The sequence below is a fragment of the Pongo pygmaeus genome, chromosome 11 (genome assembly GCF_028885625.2).
Source record: "Pongo pygmaeus isolate AG05252 chromosome 11, NHGRI_mPonPyg2-v2.0_pri, whole genome shotgun sequence".
NCBI classification, from domain to species: domain Eukaryota; kingdom Metazoa; phylum Chordata; class Mammalia; order Primates; family Hominidae; genus Pongo; species Pongo pygmaeus.
The window spans coordinates 88488543-88511242 of NC_072384.2; the positions used below are offsets into that span (position 1 = coordinate 88488543).

At 34.0% G+C, this 22700-nt stretch overlaps 1 protein-coding gene across 31 annotated transcripts in view; it reads left to right on the forward strand.

Moving 5' to 3' along the window:
* GULP1 (GULP PTB domain containing engulfment adaptor 1) overlaps nt 1-22700 on the forward strand; it is a 314696-nt gene that overhangs the window by 236606 nt on the left and 55390 nt on the right. For 24 of the 31 annotated variants that reach the window (XM_054478465.2, XM_054478469.2, XM_063647686.1 and 21 more), the window contains 3 exons: nt 3087-3158; nt 9435-9533; nt 21539-21676. In XM_054478465.2, the coding sequence (XP_054334440.1) occupies nt 3087-3158; nt 9435-9533; nt 21539-21676 (309 nt within the window). The remainder of the gene's footprint in view (nt 1-3086; nt 3159-9434; nt 9534-21538; nt 21677-22700) is intronic. The other 7 variants (XM_063647689.1, XM_063647697.1, XM_063647702.1 and 4 more) reach the window with 1 other exon arrangement.

Genomic DNA, 22700 nt, shown 5'->3' on the forward strand with positions numbered 1-22700 from the left:
CACTTAGGGAGCTTTAAAATATATAGATGGCTGACTCTGACCCAGGCTAGTGAAATCAGACTTGCAGGCATTGGTAATAACATTATAGCTTCCAATATGATTCTTTCTCTTTTTTTAAAAAAATTGAGACAGGGCCTCACTGTGTTGCTCAGACTGGCCTCAAACTCCTGAGCTCAGATAGATCTCTTGCCTCAGACTCCTGAGTAGCTGAAACTATAGGTTGCTTATTAAAGCACCATATCCTACCCACTGCACCTAGCTAAAACACCCCCTATGATTCTGTCATTCAATCAAATTTGAAAACACTCATCCAAAACTGGAGAAATGTGACAGCTCCATTGCTGTCAGGAATAGATTTGGCTGTCTCCCATTCTTGATAGCAGGATTTCATTTCTTTTTCTGCTCAAAATTTCTCATTCACTTTGGTCATTTATGTATGCCTGGTCAACCAACAACTTGAGGTCACAGTGGGGCAAACTGAAAGCCTGTTGATATCTTATCTAGGGCCTCTTAACAATTTGGCATATTTCAAGCATATTAAAAAAGGAACGATTGGCTGGGCATGGTGGCCCACACCTGTAATCCCAGCACTTTGCGGGGCTGAGGCGGGCGGATCACAAGGTCAGGAGATCAAGACCATCATGGCCAACATGGTGAAACTCTGTCTGTACTAACAATACAAAAATTACATGGGCATGGTGGCGCGTTCCTGTAATCCCAGCTGAGGCTGAGGCAGAAGAATCGCTTCAACCAAGGGGTCGAAAGTTGCAGTGAGCCGAGGTTGTACCACTGCACTCCAGCCTGGAAACAGAGCGAGACTCCATCTAAAAAAAAAAAAACAAAAAGAAAGAAAAAAAAGGAACTGTTGTCCCTTACAGAATCTGAAAAGTGAAACTTCTCTTTGCCTCAGTGCAACTGAGCTTTACTCTCTATCCTCCATTCGTTCATCAGAAAGGGAACACCAGTTGTTGCCTGTATTTTCAACTCATCTTTGTACCTAGCTTCCACTATCCTCATGGCCTGTTAACTGTTTCTAACTCTGTTCTTTAGACTTTGGTACAAGGAATCACTTGCAATGCTTCTAGAAATATAATTCGCTTGCCCTACCTCTGAAGATTCTGATTTATTTGACCAAGGAACATGTATTTTTACATTTTAACCAACTCTCTAGGTAATTTTCATGCCAGTTGTGCAGCGAGCCCATTTTGAAAATCAAAACCCTAATTTCTTTAGTGATTATTTTTTTCAAGAATGAAGGAAGGAATAAGAGATAGCATGACTTTACTATATTTTCCCTTCTATTCTGTAAGTTAATACATGAAAAGGATTCCACTTATGGAATCTTTGATGTAGAGTTTACAAACACGTATTCTCCTATGTCTATACATAGGAGAAGTGATTCATTTGTGAATCTCTTTGGTCTTATAATTGGTGGTATGTCATAAGAGTAAAAAAAAAAAAGTCTTTGGAAAATTACATATATTTCATGAATTTAATGTTTGTTTGCCCTATATATAGAAATTTTTCTAGAATAAAACCTGTATATTTCAATTCTAATTGGTATTGAACATTTAGTGATACTAGACTTCTGTTTAGGAGGTATTATATCTTTCCAAGGTAGAGATTTTATTGCAGTGTGATAACTATTATGAAACTTTTTTCATTTTATGGATTGGTCAGGTTTTACTTAAACACACTTACTGTATTAGTCTGTTCTCATACTGCTAATAAAGACATACCCGAGACTGGGTAATTTATAAAGGAAAGAGGTTTAATTGCCTCACAGTTCCACGGGGCTGGGGAGACCTCAGCAAACTTACAATCATGGCAGAAGACGAAGGAAGAGCAAAGTCATGTCTTACATGGCAGCAGGCAAGAGAGCTTGTGTAAGGGAATACCCCTTTATAAAACCATCAGATCTCATGAGACTTACTATCATGAGACCAGCACGGGAAAGACCCACTCTTGTGACTCAGTTACCTCCCACCAATTTCCTCCCATAACACATGGGAATTACAGGAGCTACAATTCAAGATGAGATTTGGGTGAGGACAAGCCAAACCATATCACTTACTGACTACCTTCAGGTTTATTTAAAACAGTAAAATTGGCCGGGTGTGGTGGCTCACGCCTGTAATCCCAGTACTTTGGGAGGCTGAAGTAGGCGGATCACGAGGTCAGGAGATCGAGACCATCCTGGCTAACATGGTGAAACCCCGTCTCTACTAAAAATACAAAAAATTAGCCAGGCGCAGTGGCGGGTGCCTGTAGTCCCAGCTACTTGGGAGGCTGAGGCAGGAGAATGGCGTGAACCTGGGAGGTGAAGCTTGCAGTGAGCCGAGATAGCACCACTGCACTCTGGCCTGGGCGAAAGAGCGAGACTCCGTCTCAAAAAAAAAAAAAAAAGGCAAAACAAAACAAAACAAACAAAAAAAACAGTAAAATTGTAGATCATGTATGTTTTATTTCTTTAGTCTAACTATAGCTTTACTTAGTTGTATATATTGGCTATTAAAAGAAGCTTGTATTTTAAATTCTACATGTTAGATGAGTCTCATAAGTGGAAAACAAAGAAAAATGTTTACTTGAAAAAAAAAGCTAATGGCGAAATCTTTGGCTTCAGCAGGTGGAAGCAAGTGGGGAGAGACGTGAGAAAAAAAGAAATTGTAAACTTTGAAATTTACTATTGGTGTTAAATATAGTAACAAAATACAATTACATGCTTTGAATGAAAAATAATTTTTAGTTACTAATAAGTTTACTAAATTTTAACTGTTGAGATCAACATTATTCCTTTGGGCCTAATAAAATAACTTTAGTTTTCTTTCCAGTAAAAATCTGCAAGTAAAATATTTAGAAAACAAGTATGTTTTTAAAAATAATCTTTGATTAACAGGAAGTATAAATGATAAAGTTTATTTACATTTTCATATAATATAAAAATAATATAAAATAGTAATTCTATTTAATTAACATATGAGTTTGTTTTACTATTAAACCATTCTATTATGCAATCTTATATTTCAACATGATGCAATGATATATGATGTGGTAAAAGCCTGTATCTCACAAATGACCATTTTCAGTTTCTTGGCAGTACAGAAGTGGAACAGCCAAAAGGAACAGAAGTTGTGAGAGATGCTGTAAGGAAACTAAAGGTAGGGAAAGGCCTTCAAATAAATTACAAGTGTATTGACTCTGTCATGTTTTCAGCAGATTGATGGAGATCAAAGCATGAATAGCTTTGTTGCAGGTATAGCTTCACCCTATTAAAAATGAACTATTGAACAAATATAATCATATCAAGGAAACATTTTTAATAATAAACATGTACACAAAATTAATTGTTTTTAAAATATGGCATACTGTTCATATTTTTCTAAGGTATAATGTGTCACATTAAAAATCATATTTTATGGCAGTGTGTCTTGAATATTTGTTTTGTAGCTTGCCTTTACTTTGCTTGGATAATGTGAACTTATGTCCCAAATCAAAAGCTAGTAATGGCATAAAAACTATCTTTGAAAGCTAAGATATAATATTCACCAGTTAAAAATGTGGAGTCAGAGTTGATTCCAGCCAGAATTTTGCAGTGACACTGTATGTTAAAGATTTCCTAATCTACAGGTCCAACAGGATCTGGCAATGTCTATAAGTAGCCATGGGGAAACTGGTGAGACTAAGAGAGGAGAGAAGGACATTTAATAAGCAACCCCACATATCCTAGTCAACAAGTTTCCTGAGAAAATCTTACATAAGATGCTACACACCATGTTTTTCTAATTGTTCCGCATCTCGAAGGACATTGTTGTCACTGAGCTTTTAAAATTTACAAAACTCCTGCAACAGAATTCTCAGCTTTATCATATAAGAAAATATACATATCGCTACTTTTTTTTTTTACACAATTAATGTTATTCTCTATAGTTGCTCTCATATTTTTGGAGAAACAACCCTTCTCTAACTTTAGTTGGTTTAGGGACCATCCGGTTATTCTAAAGGAGGGTTAGACCTCTGAGTGTGCCAGGCAAAGTCAGAGACATTAAATGGTATTACTTTGCTTTGAGAATATCATATCTGGTGGAATCCATTCTGTGTTTAAATTGAGAAATAATTGAATTGGCATGGCTTCTATTCTGGGTAAAGAAATAAAGGTCAATACTATTTTATCCATCTTATTTTATATGAGAATATTTTACTAATCGTTTTAAGTAAATATGCTAAAATCTCCCAAAATAATATCACTCCCATTTTGGAAAAAAGTGGATTAGCCAACTATTTATTTCCACCATTCATTAGGTAATAATTCAGATTTGCCTTTTATTGGCCACTAGTTTTAATCATTCCAAAAGAGGATTTAAAAGGGCTCACAGTTTATGGACACATTGGAATAGGATTCTATTTAAATGCTTTCAAAATGTTGAGGATTCTGGGCATGAATCCAACTTCACTACAATCAGAATGTTTTATGAAAGAACAATGTTATTTACACATAGTATTTCTTTATGTCTAGGAGGTTGTTTATTCAGTCAACCCAAATCAAAAACCAAAAAAAAATTCAATTGAATAATGAATAGATCAAATGTAAAGATATATTTGAAATCAAATGCTTACTAAACAATGACGAGTTTACATATATTTTTGCAGGATTTTATATGTATTTCTATGAAGTTTCATGTTTAGAAATGTACTCTGTTAATAAAAGAATGTGACCTACAATAAGGTAAAAAATTAGGTAGTATAGTTTAAAAATGCATGCTTATTTTATAGTAGCTGTTGTTTCTCAGATGTCTTCCAAAAGGGAGTGTATTTAATAAGCAATTTTACTGTGCTGATTGCAAACATTTTGTATATCAGGAAAGTATATCTAAGGGTAATGATTCATACACTAATGATAATGGATAAAACACTTTTTATCTATTTTTATTTTTAATTTTTTGCTTTTTTATGTGTGTCAAGGGTCAGAAGCTACAATTCAAAGTATACTAAGAATATTTTTTAAATGTCAAGCCTGGCTCTACTGGCTCGAAATGACCAGTAGGTGGTGGTGTGGCTCTACTAAAAAAAAAAGAGAAAAAAAGAAACTTGCTCTTTTATCATTCGTACACATCTCCATTTTAATTTCCTGCTTATTTTTCTTTAACATATGAATTCTGACTACTTTTAAAAAAACTATGTAATTCAGTATGTGATTTTATTTGCCATGTAAGGTAACATTTTATTTATATTTACACTTTTTTCAGCAATATTAATGTAATGGCTTCTGACATTAAAAAAGAATTTAAAATTTAAGTATAAAAGCTGATGGAAAAATTAAAGAATTCTCAATAATGAATTTTTCATGCTTCTGTGTTTAATGATGCCTGCTTAGTTTTCAAAAAAATTTAAAACTTTTACTTTTTACACTCTTTCTGTCATTTTTTTAGAGAATTTACAGTTTATAAATTTTTCCTTTATAAATATAATTATTTTTATAAGTGTTAACCTTTTAGGGTTCAGATACGATATTTATCAAAACATGTTCTTTATTTCTTAATCATGTTCAACAGTTTCTATTTCTTAATCATGTTTTAGCTGGGCTTGGTGGCATGCGCCTGTAATCCCAGCTAGTTGGGAGGCTGAGGCAGGAGAATCACTTGAACCCGGGAAGCAGGGGTTGCAGTGAGCCGCGATTGCACCATTGCACTCCAGCCTGGGCAACAAGAGAGAAACTTATCTCAAAAAACAAAAAAACAAAAACAACAACAAATAAAACAAATTTTCTAAAATGTAGTAATTTTAAACCCTTTCAACTTCTATGTATTGAATAGCATTGTTATTGGAACGAATTTTATTTTTAATAGTGATTTATATATATTTTATTAATACAACTAGTACAGATGTTGGGGGCTCAATGTATTTCATAAACAATTTGTGACGTTTACATGTAAGTAAGTATTGATATATAGATTCAAAGCTTATCAATTTCCCTGGGAGATACCCAGTGGGCAGCATTCCTGGAACCCAGTTTTAGAGTAAAGATCCCCTCACTCCAGTACAACTAAATTAAAGTTACATGAAATTACTGCAAGAAAATGTGGCTGTTGGGAATTGCTGTCAAGCCTTGTGAAGTCTCAGCCTAGTAGATTTTCCATTTGAACTTACTCTTTCTGTGTTGTATAACACTATTTTGTCTTCACAATCAGTTACCTAATTAATAAAACATTTAGAGCTTAATGTAATTATATATAAACATAGCTCGTTTCCTGCAGGGTTATTGGAAATACTTTAAATTAAGAATATAAACATGAGCACCCCAAAGAAGAATAGTAGCTTCAAATAATAGGCCCAAAGTAGTAAATTAATTTTATTGCCTAACACTCTATATTCCATTAGCAGTTTACTTAATTTCACTTTTTAAAAAGTCCTCTGAGAAATGGATAGAAATTATATAATGATAATATTGAAACTCAGTTGTGCTCCCTTTAAATTTTCTTTAACGGTTCTATTTATCAGTAGTATATATTTAACCAAGTACTTTATTTCAAGTACTATTCCATGCGTCCCCATCATTTTATGATGACAAAGACTTGGTTATATTTGTTTGTTGTATCTAGTCATTCTCCAAAATGCTTATGCATCACTTCCTTTGAATACTTTTTATTGGATTATTATATTCAGGGTTTAATGGCAGATCACTGTATCCATCTAGATCTACCAAGAAATAAATCCACTGAAGCAAAAATTGAAAGAAATTTACAAAAAAGACTCTTCAAGCATTAACATTAAAATAGTAAATAGGGAGAAAATAGAATATAATGTTATGTAGATTGATCAACATATCTTCCTAAGATTAATTAGAAATATTAGGAAGGCAAGAGGTCTGTAAGTAGGAAAAGGGACTTAGAGGGGAGCATGCAAACTATAGAATACAGTTAGCTTAAGTTTTAGAAAAAAAAAGAAAGGCAGGAAGGAGAATATTAAACTGAATAAAATATAGATTGAATGAATATAACCTTAGGCATGAGAGATGTGTAACATATGTTCAAAAATCAAGGCCAATAGCCAGTGTAAACCTTGATATGCATGAAGGTAGAACTGGGAATTTTCTTTTCTAAATGCAGAAAATATGTTGTATAAAAGAAAAAATTATTTAGTGAATATCTGCAAAACTAATTACTAGGCCTAATTCCTAAAAACCCATTTATGACCATGGTACATAGCTTATCTGGGACTTACTGTTCTTATCTTTGAAGTAAGAAGTTTAGATTGCATGAACCTGAAGCTGTTTTGAGCACAATTAATTCATCCTGTTATGAAGAAGAGAGAAAAGTTTCAGAAAACCTAGATTAGAGATGTTGTGCTTGTTTTTATTTTTCTTTATCTTATTCTCTCCTTCTTCCCTCTCTTCCTTTCTTCCTCTCCACTCCCTTCTTACCTCTCCACTTTGTTTTTCTACCTTAGCCCCTACTTCCTTCCTTTCTTTAATTCTTCCATTCTTTCTTCCCTTCTCAATAGATAAGTTTAATAATAGTGGTTGTTTTGTGGTAGATGTTTCAGGGGGAAAAAATTTAAAAGGTTGCACAGTTCTTGTCAGAGGTCACAGGAATGCCTGAGTCTGGATGTGGAAGGGGCTTCAGAAGCCATGCTCAGTCTGTCCCTGGAAAACAGCAGCACCTAAGAAACAAGCTGAGAATGCTTCTGCAGCCGATAATGAGAGTCGCTTTATCCAGACACATTCACACAGGGGGAGAGCAGCTGACTTATTTTGTAAGCCTTCCTATATGAAAACCTTCAAATTGCTTAATTATGCTGATATAAGGAGACTATGAAGGGAAAATAAACAAAATTAATCCATACTATTTGGGAGAGAGCTGGGATAATTTTTAAAGATCTACACTCAAGCAAAATAAATTTATTAAAGACAAAAAAGAAAATTATCTGGCACGAATTAGTTGTATCATGTGCAGCAGTAAGACTGCTGGATACAAAAAATAGCAACCTAAGTTCATAGAGCAAGACAGACAGCAAGCTGAAAAATTATACCACCCAAAATGGAATAAAACAAATGGTACCCCCTGGGATAGGAAGGCAGACACTTAAAGGCATTCATATATGCATTAATTATATTATTATCTGTGGCAGTGCAAAGCCATGAAAAGAGAGAAAGACTTTTCATCACTCGGTGCTCCAGGACGGAGCTATTCCATGTGTATTCACATCTGCCCTTAATTACAGTGAAATACACAGTGCAAGTAACTATGACATACAAGAGGACTAGAACGCTGTCTTGCATTACATGTCATCGATTTTGAGTCAGGTTAGGATGATCTATATCCTTAGAGAGAAAAAGGTACTCTAGAAAATAACTTTTTGAAGCCCTAGAAGAGGGGCGAGAAATTCTTTCTTCTAATAGTTTTCTTTCCATTTCTTAAAAAGAAGAAGTTGGATGCAGGGGTGATTGCAGAGGAGAGAAGGAATGTAGGGAGAGAGTAAAATTGCCAATTAAAATCAAGATGCCCAGTAAACTTTGAATTTCAGACAAATATTTTTTAGTACAAATATGTTCCAAATATTGCATGGGCTAACGTGTATACTAAATAGTATATATATGTTGTGTTTGTGCCTATATTTTAAAATTAAAGTTTTTAAAAAGAATATTAATTGTTTAATATTCAAGTTTAGCTGGGCTCCTGAAATTTTCCCCCACTAAATTAAGCAATGCTAGGAGAGAGGCAGAGACTCCATCTGCTAAGCACATGAGTATTCTGGTTTTCTTTTTGATTTTATAACAGAATCGAACAAGCATTTACATACACCTACTAACTCAATGAGAAAGTATAATAAATACTACTACGAAAGTATTGAAAAAAAAACTGTGCTTTCAAGACACTCACTATATTTGCAGTTCTAGACTGAGTCTAGTTCTATACCTGAGTCTTTCAGCTGGGATAATTACTTAATTCTTAGCTTCAGTTTGGACATGGTAATCTGCTTCTTTTTATTTCTTGATGTGGTTGGATAGAATAGTGTTCCAAATTAGGTAAATATCTAAAAATGGCAAAGAGGGCATATTCAACAGCTGATGAACTGCAGATTCTCTGAAGATAATAACAAAAGATTCACAGAAAAACAAACTGATCTCTACATATCTTCCCACAAAGTATTTTGAGTTTTCTCAACTGTCTGGTATGAATATGTTTTTGTAAATACCATGAAAGAAGTGCATTAAAAATCTTAATTTAAAAAACTTGCTGAAAATCAATGTGAATTATAATGGCTGATTGCTATGATTTTTAAATATTTTGAGACTATCTTTATAAAATGCTTTATGCTTGGCAAAAATTCACTTAATTAAAGTCTGAAATTGAATATGAACTCCAAATGTATATTTATTTTTGTTCATTCTTTATAGAAATAGAATTCTAGTTTTGTGAGTAATTTTTCATTTGTAGTTTGCAAGACATATCAAGAAATCTGAAGGCCAGAAAATTCCTAAAGTGGAGTTGCAAATATCAATTTATGGAGTAAAAATTCTAGAACCCAAAACAAAGGTAAGGCTTATTTTTTTAATGTTAGAGGCAATCTTTAATTAATTGCAATTATATTCCTACTTTAACAAATATTTAAAATTTTTTGCCACCCTGAACTCTTTAGTTCTGAGTTAATGACAGTTCGAAACTCTAGGATTTTTAGAAGTGAAAACAACTTTTGGAATTGCATTATAAGTGATCTTTTCTTCAGCTTGTTTGGGATATAATATCAATAATTTATGTTAAGTGTATTCAACAGTGTTTGGACTTGTATTTGGGAATGTTTTTTTCATGAGATGTGAAAGAGATGCATAGTGTGGTTCACTGAGTATGAAAGAAGATAAAAGCTGTGTGTTGCTTATTAAAATATTCTGCATTGACTTTTATTTCCTGTAGATGTAATCAGTGTGTATTAGTTTTTTAGGGAGGCCAAAACAAAACACCACAAACTGGGTGGCTCAAACAGCAGAAAATATTTTCTCACATGTTGTGGAGGCTGGAGTTCCAAGATCAAGATGCCAGCAGGGTTGGTTTCCTCTGTAGCCTTTCTCCTTGGCTTGCAGAGGGCTGCCCTCTTGCTGCCTCTTCACACTTGTCTGGTGTCTCTTCTTATAAGGACACTCATCAAATTGGATTAGGAACCATACTCATGGCCTCATTTTAACTTAGTTACCTTTTTAAAGGCCTTATCTCCTGTTCAAAGAAAAACTAGACAAATTAAATTTAGCAGAGTTTATTTGAACAGATAATGATTCATGAATCAGGCAGCACTCGAAACCAGATGTTCAGAAAGGTTTGCCCAGCAGCGTGAACATGGAGCTTTTTATAGGCTGAACACAGACTCAAAGTGACAACTCACCTGATTGGCTATAGCAAGGCATATACCTTATATAGATATGTAGTGATGAGCTGGCTGCCTGTAATTGGCTGAAACTTAGCTATGTGTTATACTTCCAAATTAGTGTTCAGTTTATTTACATACTAGTTAGGTTGCATTTTGTTGTATAGAAACTCAAAATACACAGACAACCCTAGGTGAATGGCCTCATGCTTATTTAATTTAGCACTCCAACCACAGTCTCATTCTGAGATGCTGGGGATTAGAGCTTCAACATGTGAATTTTGGGGAACACAATTCAGCCCATAATACAGTGTAAACTTAAGTTTCTTGTATTTAAGACCCTTCAAAGCAAATAAAATATTTAAAAATAAAATCTGTTCTGGATTCAAATTCTTTAACATATACTTGTTTTGGACTAAAGTGTTTCCTTCCAAAATTCCTGTGTTCATGCCCTAACCCCTAATATGACTATATTTGAAGATAAGGCCTTCAAAGAGGTAACTTAGGTTAAATGAGACCTAAGTTTCATTGGATGAGGGTGGGGCCCTCATCCAATATGTCTAGTATCCTACAAAAAGAGGAAGAGACACCAGGGATACGTACACTCAAGTAAGGCCCACGTGAAGGCAGCAATCTGCAAGCCAAAGAGAGAGGCCCCAGAGAAACTAAACCTACCGACACCTTGATCTTAGACTTCTAACCTGCAGAACTGTGAGAAAATAAATTCCTGTTGGATAAGCCACCCAGTCAGTGGTATTTTGATATAGCAGGCTTAGTAAACAAACACAGTGCTTTATTCACAATGCCTCAGTTATCATTTAGTAATTTTGATAAGACTATATTAGTCAATTTGGAAAAATTAATATTTAACTCCAATTATTTTATAAATACGTATCGTCAAAATGTTCTTCTAACACCATAGGATACATATTGACAAGTTAATTCAGTATAAAAGCCAAAAGAGGAACTTCTGGCCTGTTAACAGATTATGAAAAATGTTTCCCACAGGTCTGCAACTTTTCTCTAGTCCAGCAAGTGTCTTTGATACCTTCATCTATATAAATTCCAGTTCCCTGCAACAACTTGCTGTTTAAAGTGTGGCCTGCAGACCACCAGCAACCACATCTGTTGGGTGCTTGTTAGAAATGTTGAATCTCATGCCCCACTACAGACCTACAGAATCTGTGTTTGCAATTAAAGAAGAAACCTAGTGTTTCGTATGCACATTAAAGTTTGAGGGGATCTGCTGTTGTGCACGGTTTAGTGGCTTAATGCAGTAGGCCTCATTTTCAAATTGTAGCTTATGGAATAGCTACATAAAAATTACCTGAGGCATTTGCAAAAGTAATTTCTACGGCCCCAAATTTGCCCCCAGAATCAGATCCTCTAACTGTGGAAATCTGTAGTAAAGATCAATGGCATACCTTCAACTTTCCATATTAAAGAACAATGGCATTCCTTTAAACTTTTCAGGACGTGAATTTAAGTCCTTTCACAATTATCCTGTCTAATCTTCCCTATTATTCACCCTCAATATTCAATTACAAACAAAGATATGAAGATTTACTTTAGTTATGGCGATTCTAAAATAACTACTGCTAAGGTGGCTGAAAACAGAAAAATGAAATGGTGAAAAGATAGTAGAGGGTTGATTCAAGCATATAATGGGATATATATAGTTTGCTGGGAAACAAGGCAATTGAAAGCAAGGTATGAATGAGATAAATTCATTAGGCAATTAGCAGTTACATAAAGAACAATAGACCAAGGAAGCAATAAATTACAGAAGGACAATGCAATCAAAAGTGTGGCAACAAAGTGTAGTCTTATGTGTCATGAAAATAAAAATAATACTATTCCTACATCTTCTTTTCAAAATTAAAAGGATATAGAGTGGCAAATTTCCAGCCAGAATAGGGTACTTGTAGGCCATGCTTATGTTGAAAGTTTTTTTCTAAACCATATGAATTAGGTAGCTGTTTTGGAGTGTGTGTACATGTTTGTGTGTGTACGTGTAATTAATATTATTTTCAATTTCTTATCTGAAGGTTTGGAGCTTGTCACAGCACACATTAAAATATATAAAGCTGATAATGTACTTTATGTATCATTTTCATATGTTCTTGTTATTTTTTATTTGAAACGACCTATGGTGTATTCTAAACTCTAATAATTTCACCACATTCATATACCATAATTTACCAAGTTATTCTTCTATTATTGAACATATGGAATGTTTCAAATTTTTTGTTAGTTGATAATCACGTTTAAATATTTACAAAATACAAACAATTAAATGCAGTATGTAGAGAAAACTCTTCTGGGTTTTAGAATTCACAGGTTAATAATGGCATGTCCTTAGAAATGCATAAAATGCTAATTGCTTAAAGCACTACAAGATGGCTACCACTAACTACCACTACAAGATGGCTACCACCTACATTTATAGGGTATGTGTGTGTGTAAAGAAAGACAAAAATGGATCATGTAATGCAAATGTGGCATGATGTTACCAGTTGGCTAGGTGAAGAGTATATGGGTATGCATTGCAACCTTTTCTATTATTTCCTGCATTATTTCATCTGACCTTTTAAATGAGACTATTTCTTCCAATGAAAGATATGTGAACTGGCTGGGTGCGGTGGCTCATGCCTGTAATCCCAGCACTTTGGGAGGCCGAGACGGGGGAATCATGAGGTCAGGAGTTTGAGGCCAGCCTGGCCAACATGGTGAAACCCTGTCTCTACTAAAAAAAAAAAAAGAAAAAAAAAATAGCTGGGTGTGGTGGTGGGTGCCTGTAATTCTAGCTACTCAGGAGGCTGAGGCAGGAGAATCGCTTGAACCTGGTAGGTGGAGGTTGCAGTGAGCCAAGATCGCGCCACTGCACTCCAGCACAGGTGACAGTGTGAGACTGTCTTACATAAAAAAAAAAAAAGAAAGAAAGATATGTGAAAAGCTCTTTTAAAGGCTTAATCAACAAGTTAGGCTATCATATCTGTTTGGTTTTTCTTCCTTGGCTTCCTGACCACTTGAAGAAGAAACCTACCTTTATGAAACCCAATTGACCAATAACTTATGATTTATTAGGTTACTCCTTATACCTGCTCTCCTGATTGTTGGTTATTTACCTGGAATAAGGATAATTTTTTTTCATTAACTTTAAATATTTGTAAATACAAAGACAGAAATACCAAACTTTTTTTAAAAAATAGCATATAATACTGTAGAGTGAGGAAAAACCAAAGTGAATAGGGTCAAAAATTAAGCTGGGCTTAGAAAAAGTCCATGGTACAGCAATAGTAGAGAATAGAGAACCCAAAATTAAAGCTGCACACCTACAGCCATCTGATTTTTTGACAAAGTCAACAAAAATAACAGATGGGGAAATGATTATTCAATAATTGGTGCTGGGATACCTGGCTAGCCATATGGAGGAGACTGAAACTGGACCCTTACCTTTCACCTATACAAGAATTTACTCAAGATGGATCAAATATTTAAATAAAAGACCTTAAAGTATAAGAATACTAGAAGAAAACCTAGGAAACACCATTCCAGACGTTGCCCTTGGGAAAGAATTGATGACTAAGTCCTCAAAAGCAATTGCAACAAAAAAGTTGACAAGTGGGACCTAATTAAATTAAAGAGCCTCTGCACAGCAAAAGAAACTATGAACAGAGTAAACAGACACCTACAGAATGGGATAAAATATTTGCAAACTATGCATTTAACAAACATCTGATATCCAGAATCTATAAGGAACTTAAACAATTGAACAAGCAAAAAATAATAATAACCCTATTAAAAAGTGGGAAAAAGAAACAGGAACAGGCACTTCTCAAAAGAAACCAAACAAGTGGCTATCAAACATGAAAAAAATGCTCCACATCACTAATCAAAGAAGTTAAAATCAAAACCACAATGAGATATAATCACCACCATGCAGAATAACTGTTATTAAAAAGTTAAAAAATAACAGATGCTGGTGAGATTGTGAATGAAAGAGAATGCTTATACACTGTTGGTGGGAATGTAAATTAGTTCAGCTGCTGTGGAGAGCAGTTGGAGATTTCTCAAATAACTTCAGTTACCATTTTCTAGCAGCCCTAATGCTGGTTGTATATACTTGGTATATATCCAAAAGAAAAATAAATCTTTATACGAGAAAGACATACACTCTCATTTTCATCACAGCAATTTTCACAATAGCAAAAACATGGAATCAACCTAGATGCCTCTCAATGGTGGATTAGATAAAGAAAATGTGGTACACATACATCATTGGAACACTATGCAACCATAGTAAAGAATGAAATCGTGTCCTTTTACAGCAACATGGATGCATCTGGAGGTCATTATCCTAAATGAATTAATGCAGAAACAGAAAACCATATACCATATATTCTTACTTATAAGCGGGTACTCATATTGGGTACTCATGGACATAATGATGCAACAGTAGTTTCTGGGGGCTACCAGAGGGAGAAGGAGGGAGGGGATAAGGGTTTAAAAACAAACTCTTGCATACTATGCTTAGTACCTCAGTGATGGGACTATTTTTACTCAAAACCTCAGCATCATGCAGTATACCCTGGTAACAAACCTGAACATGCACCCCCTGAATCTAAAATAAAAGTTTAAAAAAGTCTGTTTGGTGATAAAACAAAACAAAACAAAACAAAACAAACAAAGGGAAAGGTAGTAAGAAAGTAGATGATTCCCACTATTTTTATTGTGGAAAATCATATTTTCAGGTTTCTATCAATAAGTTTATCACATGACAACCTATTAATTATATAATTCTGTTTCTTAAGCTTTTAATATCAAATCTGCATGCTTCTCCCAACCTAAACCTCCTTTACAAAATATCAATGAAGTGGGGTTCAACTCATCATGATTAGCCAGTTGACTTCATTATCCTATATTGCCTTACCAAAATCAATAATGCCAGTGCTTTTCTTTCCTGTCCACAAGTCTCGATTTCCTATTAAGATTTTAATATTTAATAATAAATTGTTATTAATAATTAATATTCAATTAGTGTTTAATATTAAATTGGTAATATTTAATTATTTAATATTAAAGTGATAATTATTATTTAATGTTTAAATTAATAATAGTAAATTACTAGTTAATATTAAAAATTAATTTCTATTTTTTCTGTTATTTATTTCTACTCGTTTTGTTTTTAATAATTTCAACTTTCATTTTAGATTCAAGAGTTACATGTGCAGATTTGTTACCTGGGTATATTGCATCATGCTGAGGTTTGGCATATGAATGATTCCATCACCCAGATAGTGAGCACAGTACCCAATAGTTTTTCAACCCTTAACACCCTCTTTTCCAATCCACTTTAAAAGTTACCCAGTGTCTATATATTGCCATCATTATGTCCACGAGTACCCAGTGTTTCTCACTTATAAGTGAGAATATGCAGTATATGTTTTTCTGTTTCTGCATTAATTCGTTTAGGATAATGGCCTCCAGCAGTATCCATTTTCTGGAAAGGACATGATTTTGTTCTTTTTGTGGCTGCATGGTATTCTGTGGTATACATGTACCACATTTTCTTTATCCAATCTACCGTTAATGGGCACCTCAGTTGATTACATGTCATTGCCATTATGAATAGTGCTGCAATGAACATATGAGTGCATGTGTCTTTTTGGTAGAAAGATTTGTCTTTTTATGGATATAAGTCAAGTATGTATACCCAGTAACAGGGTTACTGGAAAACAGTAACTGTTTTAAGTTCCTTGGGAAATCTCCAAACTTCTCTCCATAGCGGCTGAACTAAATTACATTCCCACCAATAGTGTATAAGCATTCCCTTTTTCTCATAGCCTCACCAGCATCTGTTGTTTTTGACTTTTTAATAAGAGTGATTCTGATTGGTGTGAGATTGTATCTCTTTGTGGTTTTTATTTGAATTTCTTTGATGATAAGTGATGTGGAGCATTTTTTTCATGTCTATTGGCAGCTTGTTTGTCTTCTTTAGAGAAGTGTCTGTTCATGTCTTTTGCCCACTTTTTAATATGGTTATTTGTTTTTTGCTTGTTTAATTGCTTAAGTTTCTTATAGAACCTGGGTATTAGACGTTTGTTGGATGCATAGTTTGCAAATATTTTCTCCCATTCTGTAAGGTGTCTGTTTACTCTGTTTGATAGTTTCTTTTGCCGTGCAGATGCTCTTTAATTAGGTTCCACTTGTCTACTTTTGTTTTTGTTGCAATTGCTTTTGGGAACTTAGACAAAAATTCTTTCCCAAAGCTGATGTCAAGAAGGGCATTTACATTATTTTCTTCTAGGATTTTTATAGTTTGAGGTACTACATTATTTAATCCATCTTGAGTTAATTTCTGTATATGGTAAAAGGTAGGGGTCCAGTTTCATTCTTCTGCATCTGGCTAGCTAGGTATCCCAGCACCATTTATTGAATAGGGATTCCGTTCCCCATTGTTTATTTTTGTTGACTTTGTCGAAGATCAGATGGCTGTAGACTTGTGGCTTTATTTCTGAATTCTGTATTCTTCGCCATTGGTCTATGTATCTGTTTTTGTACCAGTACCATGCTGTTTTGGTTACTATAGACTTATAGTACAGTCGTTGGGTAATGTGATGCCTCCAGATTTATTCTTTTGGTAAAATTGCTCTGGCTATTCAGGCTCTTTTTTGGTTTCATATGCAGTTTAGAATTTTAAAAATTCTAATTCCCTGAAAAATGGCATTGGTCATTTGATAGGAATAGCATTGAATCTGTATATTGTTTGGGCAATATGGTCATTTTAACAGTATTAATTCTTCCAATTCATGAGCATGGAATATTTTTCCATTTGTTTCTGTCATCTTTGATTTTTTTCCGCAGTGTTTTGTAGTTCTTCTTGTAGAAATCTTTCACCTCCTTGATTAGATGTATTACTAGGTATTTTATTTTTTTTGTTGACTATTGTAAATAGGATTGCATTATTGATTTGTCTCTCAGCTTTAATGTTATTGGTGTACAGAAGTGCTACTGATTTCTGTACATTGATTTTATATCTCGAAACTTTACTGAAGTTGTTTACTATCAGTTGCAGGAGCCTCTTGGTGGAATCTTTAGGATCTTCTAGGTAGATAATCATATTGTCAGTTAAGAGGGATAGTTTGACTTCTTATTTTTCTATTTTGAAGCCTTCTCTTTTTTCCTACTGTCTGATTCCTCTGGCAAGGACTTTGAGTACTCTGTGGAATAGGAGTGGTGAGAGTGGGCATCCTTGTCTTGTTCCAGTTCTCAAGGGGAATGTTCCAGCTTTTGCTGGTTCAGTATTATGTTGGCTTTGGGTTTGTCATAGATGGCTGCACTATTCTGAAGTATGTTCCTTCAATGCCTAGTTTGTACAGGGATTTTATCATGAAGGAATGCTGGATTTTTTTGAAGGCTTTTTCAACTTCTGTTGATATGATCATATGGTTTTTGTTCTTAATTCTGTTTTTATGTTGGATTGTATTTATTGATTCACATATGTTGAACAAACCTTTCATCCCAGGAATGAAGCCTTCTTGGTTGTTTTGAATTAATTTTTTAATGTACTGTGGAATTCAGTTTGCAAGTATTCTGTTGAGAATTTTTGCATCTATGTACATCTGGAATATTGGCCTGTAGTTTTCTTTTTTCACTGTATCTTTGCCATGTTTTGGTATCTGAATTATGCTGGTTTTGTTGAATGAGTTAGAGAGAAGTTCCTTCTCCTCGGTTTTTTGGGAATGGTTACAGTGGAATTGGTACCAACTCTTCTTTGTAGGTATAGTAGAATTTCGCTGTGAATCCATCTGCTCTGGGGCTTTGTTTGGTTGGTAGATTTTTTATTACTGATTCAATTTCAGAACTTGATATTGTTCTGTTCAGGATTTCAGTTTCTTGCTGATTCAATGTTAGGAGGTTCTGTGTTTCTAGAAATTTATCAATTTCCTCTAGATTTTCTAGTTTGTGAGCTTCATGGTGTTCATAATAGTCTCTGAGGATCTTTTGTATTTCTGTGGGATCAGTTGTAATATCACCTTTGTTGTTTCTCATTGTACTTCTTTGGCTCTTCTCTCCTTTAGTCTTTGTTTATGTAGCTAGTGGTCTAGTGATCTTGTTGATCCTTACAAAGAACTAACTTTTGGGTTTGTTTATTGTTTTTATGGATTTTTTTCTCTCAATTTTATTCAGTTCCACTCAGATTTTAGTTATATCTTCTGCTAGCTTTGGGGTTAGTTGATATTTGTTCTTCTAGTTCGTCTAGGTGTGATATTAGATTGCTAACTAGTGATCTTTCTAAATTTCTGAGGTATGCATTTAGCACTAATAGCTAATTTTTAAGAGCCCTACTTGAATTCTATTCCCAGAAGTGAGTTTTTAAAACTCTTAATGAAAAAGAAGCATCTCTATTTTATTCCCTACCAAACCTGGAGAGCAATCTTGGCGTTTAAAAATCCTTGAGATATTTTATACATTCAATTATATTGCATATTAATATAGAACAACTATTTACCTTATGTTACATATGAATATAGAGTATATGACTATTTACCCATATATATAAAGTACCATTTCTTGAATGCATTAAAAATGTAGGAAATCTAAAAAAGGGATTAAAAAGCTCTGCTGAGCACCAGTGTCCCCAAAACATTCCTAAGAATGCCGATTACTGTGTGTGTGTGTGTGTGTGTGTGTGTGTGTGTGTCGTGAGAGAGACAGAAAGAGACAGTTCTCAGTTCTTGGATACAACCTATTCATAGACATTCACAGACATGCATTTAGAAACTACTATTCAAGGACATATACATAAGTGAAACAGAAAAAAATCATTTCATTCTAGATGTATGTTGATATTTAGAAAAAAACAATTAAATGTGATACTTCTAAAATAAATTTATTTGTAGTTAAACATACATATGTGAGACAGGATTTTTAAATATATTATTAATCTAACATGGACTGTCTTTATACAGAATATAATCTTTATTTTTTTTTCACTTGGATGAATGAAAATGGAAAGTGAAAATTAAGTGAAAGCAATCTCAATAACAGTTGGCTCCTCTATCTTTCTGTGTCCTCTGTGTCCTTTCCCTTTCTGCTTTTCTCACTTGTCCTCCAAATGAAGATTATAGAGTGCTAGAAATGAGAGTAAATGAGAGACTGTGTAGATTTCAGCACCAGCTAAGTGAATGTTGTGTTTTGCATGTTACTCATAATTTCTCCCATCTATGGAGAAATGAATTTTTTTCCTATAGTGTTCAGCAGTAATATTTTCTCTTTATTTATCATGAACATGCTTTTACAATTAATAAGCTGGTGTAGACCTCCTGTCAGTATTTGGGAGCTATCATTTAACAGAGAGCTGTTATTTAATTGACTATATTGTCATTAAAACAAAAAAAATCAATAAGGAAGGAAACTGTTCTAATAGGCAAAATATAGAAAGAAGATAGTCTCAAACAAATATGGTCATTGTCCATCGATGCTCTCTGTATAAGAAAGGAAAGATGCCGCCATCAAAAGCTAAGTAAGTCAAGCACCTCTTCTTAGACTTGGTTCCCCCTGCTTTTAAACAGATGAATTAGACTATCTAATAATGCCAGTAAGCATTACAATCTTACAATATACTTCCTCATCTTAATTTTCATACTTACCAAGCATCTCTTCGATGGCTTACCGTTTGGTTTACCATTGTATGCAGGGAAGGAATGCATTGCTCTGGACAGTTCTCTTAGCATTTATTTGTATATCTCATTTTATATATTCATTTTCAGTCTGACGAGCAGTTATTTGAATCACAGTAATAGAGCAAATCTCAGCAAGCTGACACATCAAACTCTGAACTGAGAAGTTTAAATGTTTTCATATCAATGATTCTTATCTTGAACAAAATCTCTGAGATTTTGATTCAACTGAGGTAAAAACAGTGTAAATTTTTATAGCAAGCACCCCAGGTATTTGTACTACAGGTTGTCTGAAGCCACCTTTAGAGAAACTCTTCTAGTTATAACCTGAAATAAAGCTTTTTTGGGGGATATTCAGCCAGCCTTCCTTAGATGAAACTATAGTTTCTTCCATCTCCAATCTTATAAAACACCCACTCAATAATGTTGGTGAACTGAGTTTCTGATTGATATTTCTAGTGTTTTAATGTATCTTAGGAAAATATATTTATGACTACAACAGAAAAGGGAATAGTTGATTTTTCTACTTGTCATAATCAAAAACGTTGAATTTCTTTTCTACCTCCAACATGTTTCAGAAGACTGTGAAGAATGAATAATTAACATGGATGATCTGTATGAATATAAAAAGTGTCAAATGCTCCATCTTTTGACTAAATAATAGTAATTATAGAAACACATTTATTTTATATAAATATTTTTATTTTAATGATGTATATACCTGCTATTTTATAAGTTTTGTAATTTAATGTATGTGTGTGTCTGTGTGTGTGCATGTGTAAATATATGCTGCAACTATATCTATCTGGTTGCAGTATTTGTCTTCTACTGATGAATAGATTTGACTGCGTGATTTGGAGTCTGAATATGTATACCATTCATTCATTGCTTCATGAAAAATGCTACAGAAGTTCCAAAGATGAGCTTCCTAGACAGAACAGGTTCAAGAGTGTATGAGTAACCATGAAATTATGTAAAATAAAATTTAATAAGATTACTAAGGATGAAATGGTAGTGTGTTTCACATGAAATCGTATCCAGATAAAGCTGTGTTCTAAATTATAATGCTAGTAAATAGCAGTGAGATAAAATGAGAATTGCTCTGGTTTAAAAGAGTTCTGGTAATTCTGTAAAACTGTGGGGGTGTCTTATTCTTTCTGGGTCTCATTGTTCTCCTCTGTAAACATGCAAAGTTTAAAGTATATGATTTCTCAAGAGCCATTGTAGCTCAGATAGGCCATAAATCTTTGATCATTTTGTACTATGCTTGTGTTTTGCTAAGCACTACTGAAATGCATATCTTAGTTTCATCCTGAATCAGGAGATCTATCTGTATCCATTATGCCTTTGTTTTAGGTTGGGGTGTACATAATTATAAAATCAAAGATTGACAGATGATTGTTCTACTTTTAAAGTCATATATTATTAACACAAACGAGTATTTCAGAAAATGAAAAAAGAGTCCCATCAACTATGTTTATTTCCATCTGTGTTCACAGGAAGTTCAACACAATTGCCAGCTTCATAGAATATCTTTTTGTGCAGATGATAAAACTGACAAGAGGATATTCACTTTCATATGCAAAGATTCTGAGTCAAATAAACATTTGTGCTATGTATTTGACAGCGAAAAGTGTGTAAGTATCCCAGATGTTGTAGGGTGGTTTGTTCTGTTTTACAAGCCAGGAATTGCCTTGCTTCTGGCATTAGCAAAATATTTGAAAATGAATAATGTCTGTAAATACTTAGCCGGTACTAAGAGATTTATTTTGTCATGAGAATATGCTTCAGGATTTCATCTGTAACTAAATTCTCATGGTTATGAGTATAAACTTGCATGTAAATTTCTTTAGAATGTCATGCCTGCTTATGTTATGCATGTATTTATTTGATAATAATTTAATCTATTTTACAATTTTAAACTCAAATATGATTTAGTGATATGCACATAATACAAAGAGTAATGGTGAGCAAAAGTGTGTTTCCCCCACATGTGCAGAATCTGATGGATTTTATGAAAATAAATATTCTTAACTCCAGGAAATATAATCTGTATGGTTCTTTAAAAGATTTTCCAATACATTGAAAATTTAGTTCCTTATGTTCATTATATAAAAATCTTAGGCCAGGCGCGGTGGCTTACGCCTGTAATCCCAGCATTTTGGGAGGCCGAGGCGGGCAGATCATGAGGTCAAGAGATCGAGACCATCCTGACCAAAATGGTGAAACTCCGTCTCTACTAAAAATACAAAAATTAGCTGGGTGTGGTGGCGTGTGCCGGTGGTCCCAGCTACTAGGGAGGCTGAGGCAGGAAATCACTTGAACCTGGGAGGCAGAGGTTGTAGTGAGCCAAGATCGCACCACTGAACTCCAGCCTGGTGGCAGAGTGAGACTCCATCTCAAAAGAAAAAAAAAAAAAACTTAAAATAATGAAAGTTAATGGAATTGTATGTATGAAATTCTATGTTAAATCCTGTAGCAGTTCTTTAATCATCTGGAATCTTAAGGAAAACCCATTGATGGCTGCAATAAAGGAAAAACATGTAACCTCAACAATTTTATTGGTTTAGATAGGAAATAAAACAATTCATCTGTTTGCTAATTTTTCCTGGTATCTAGTTTCAGTATTGAGCTTCTTGAGAACAAATACCTTTTTATTTG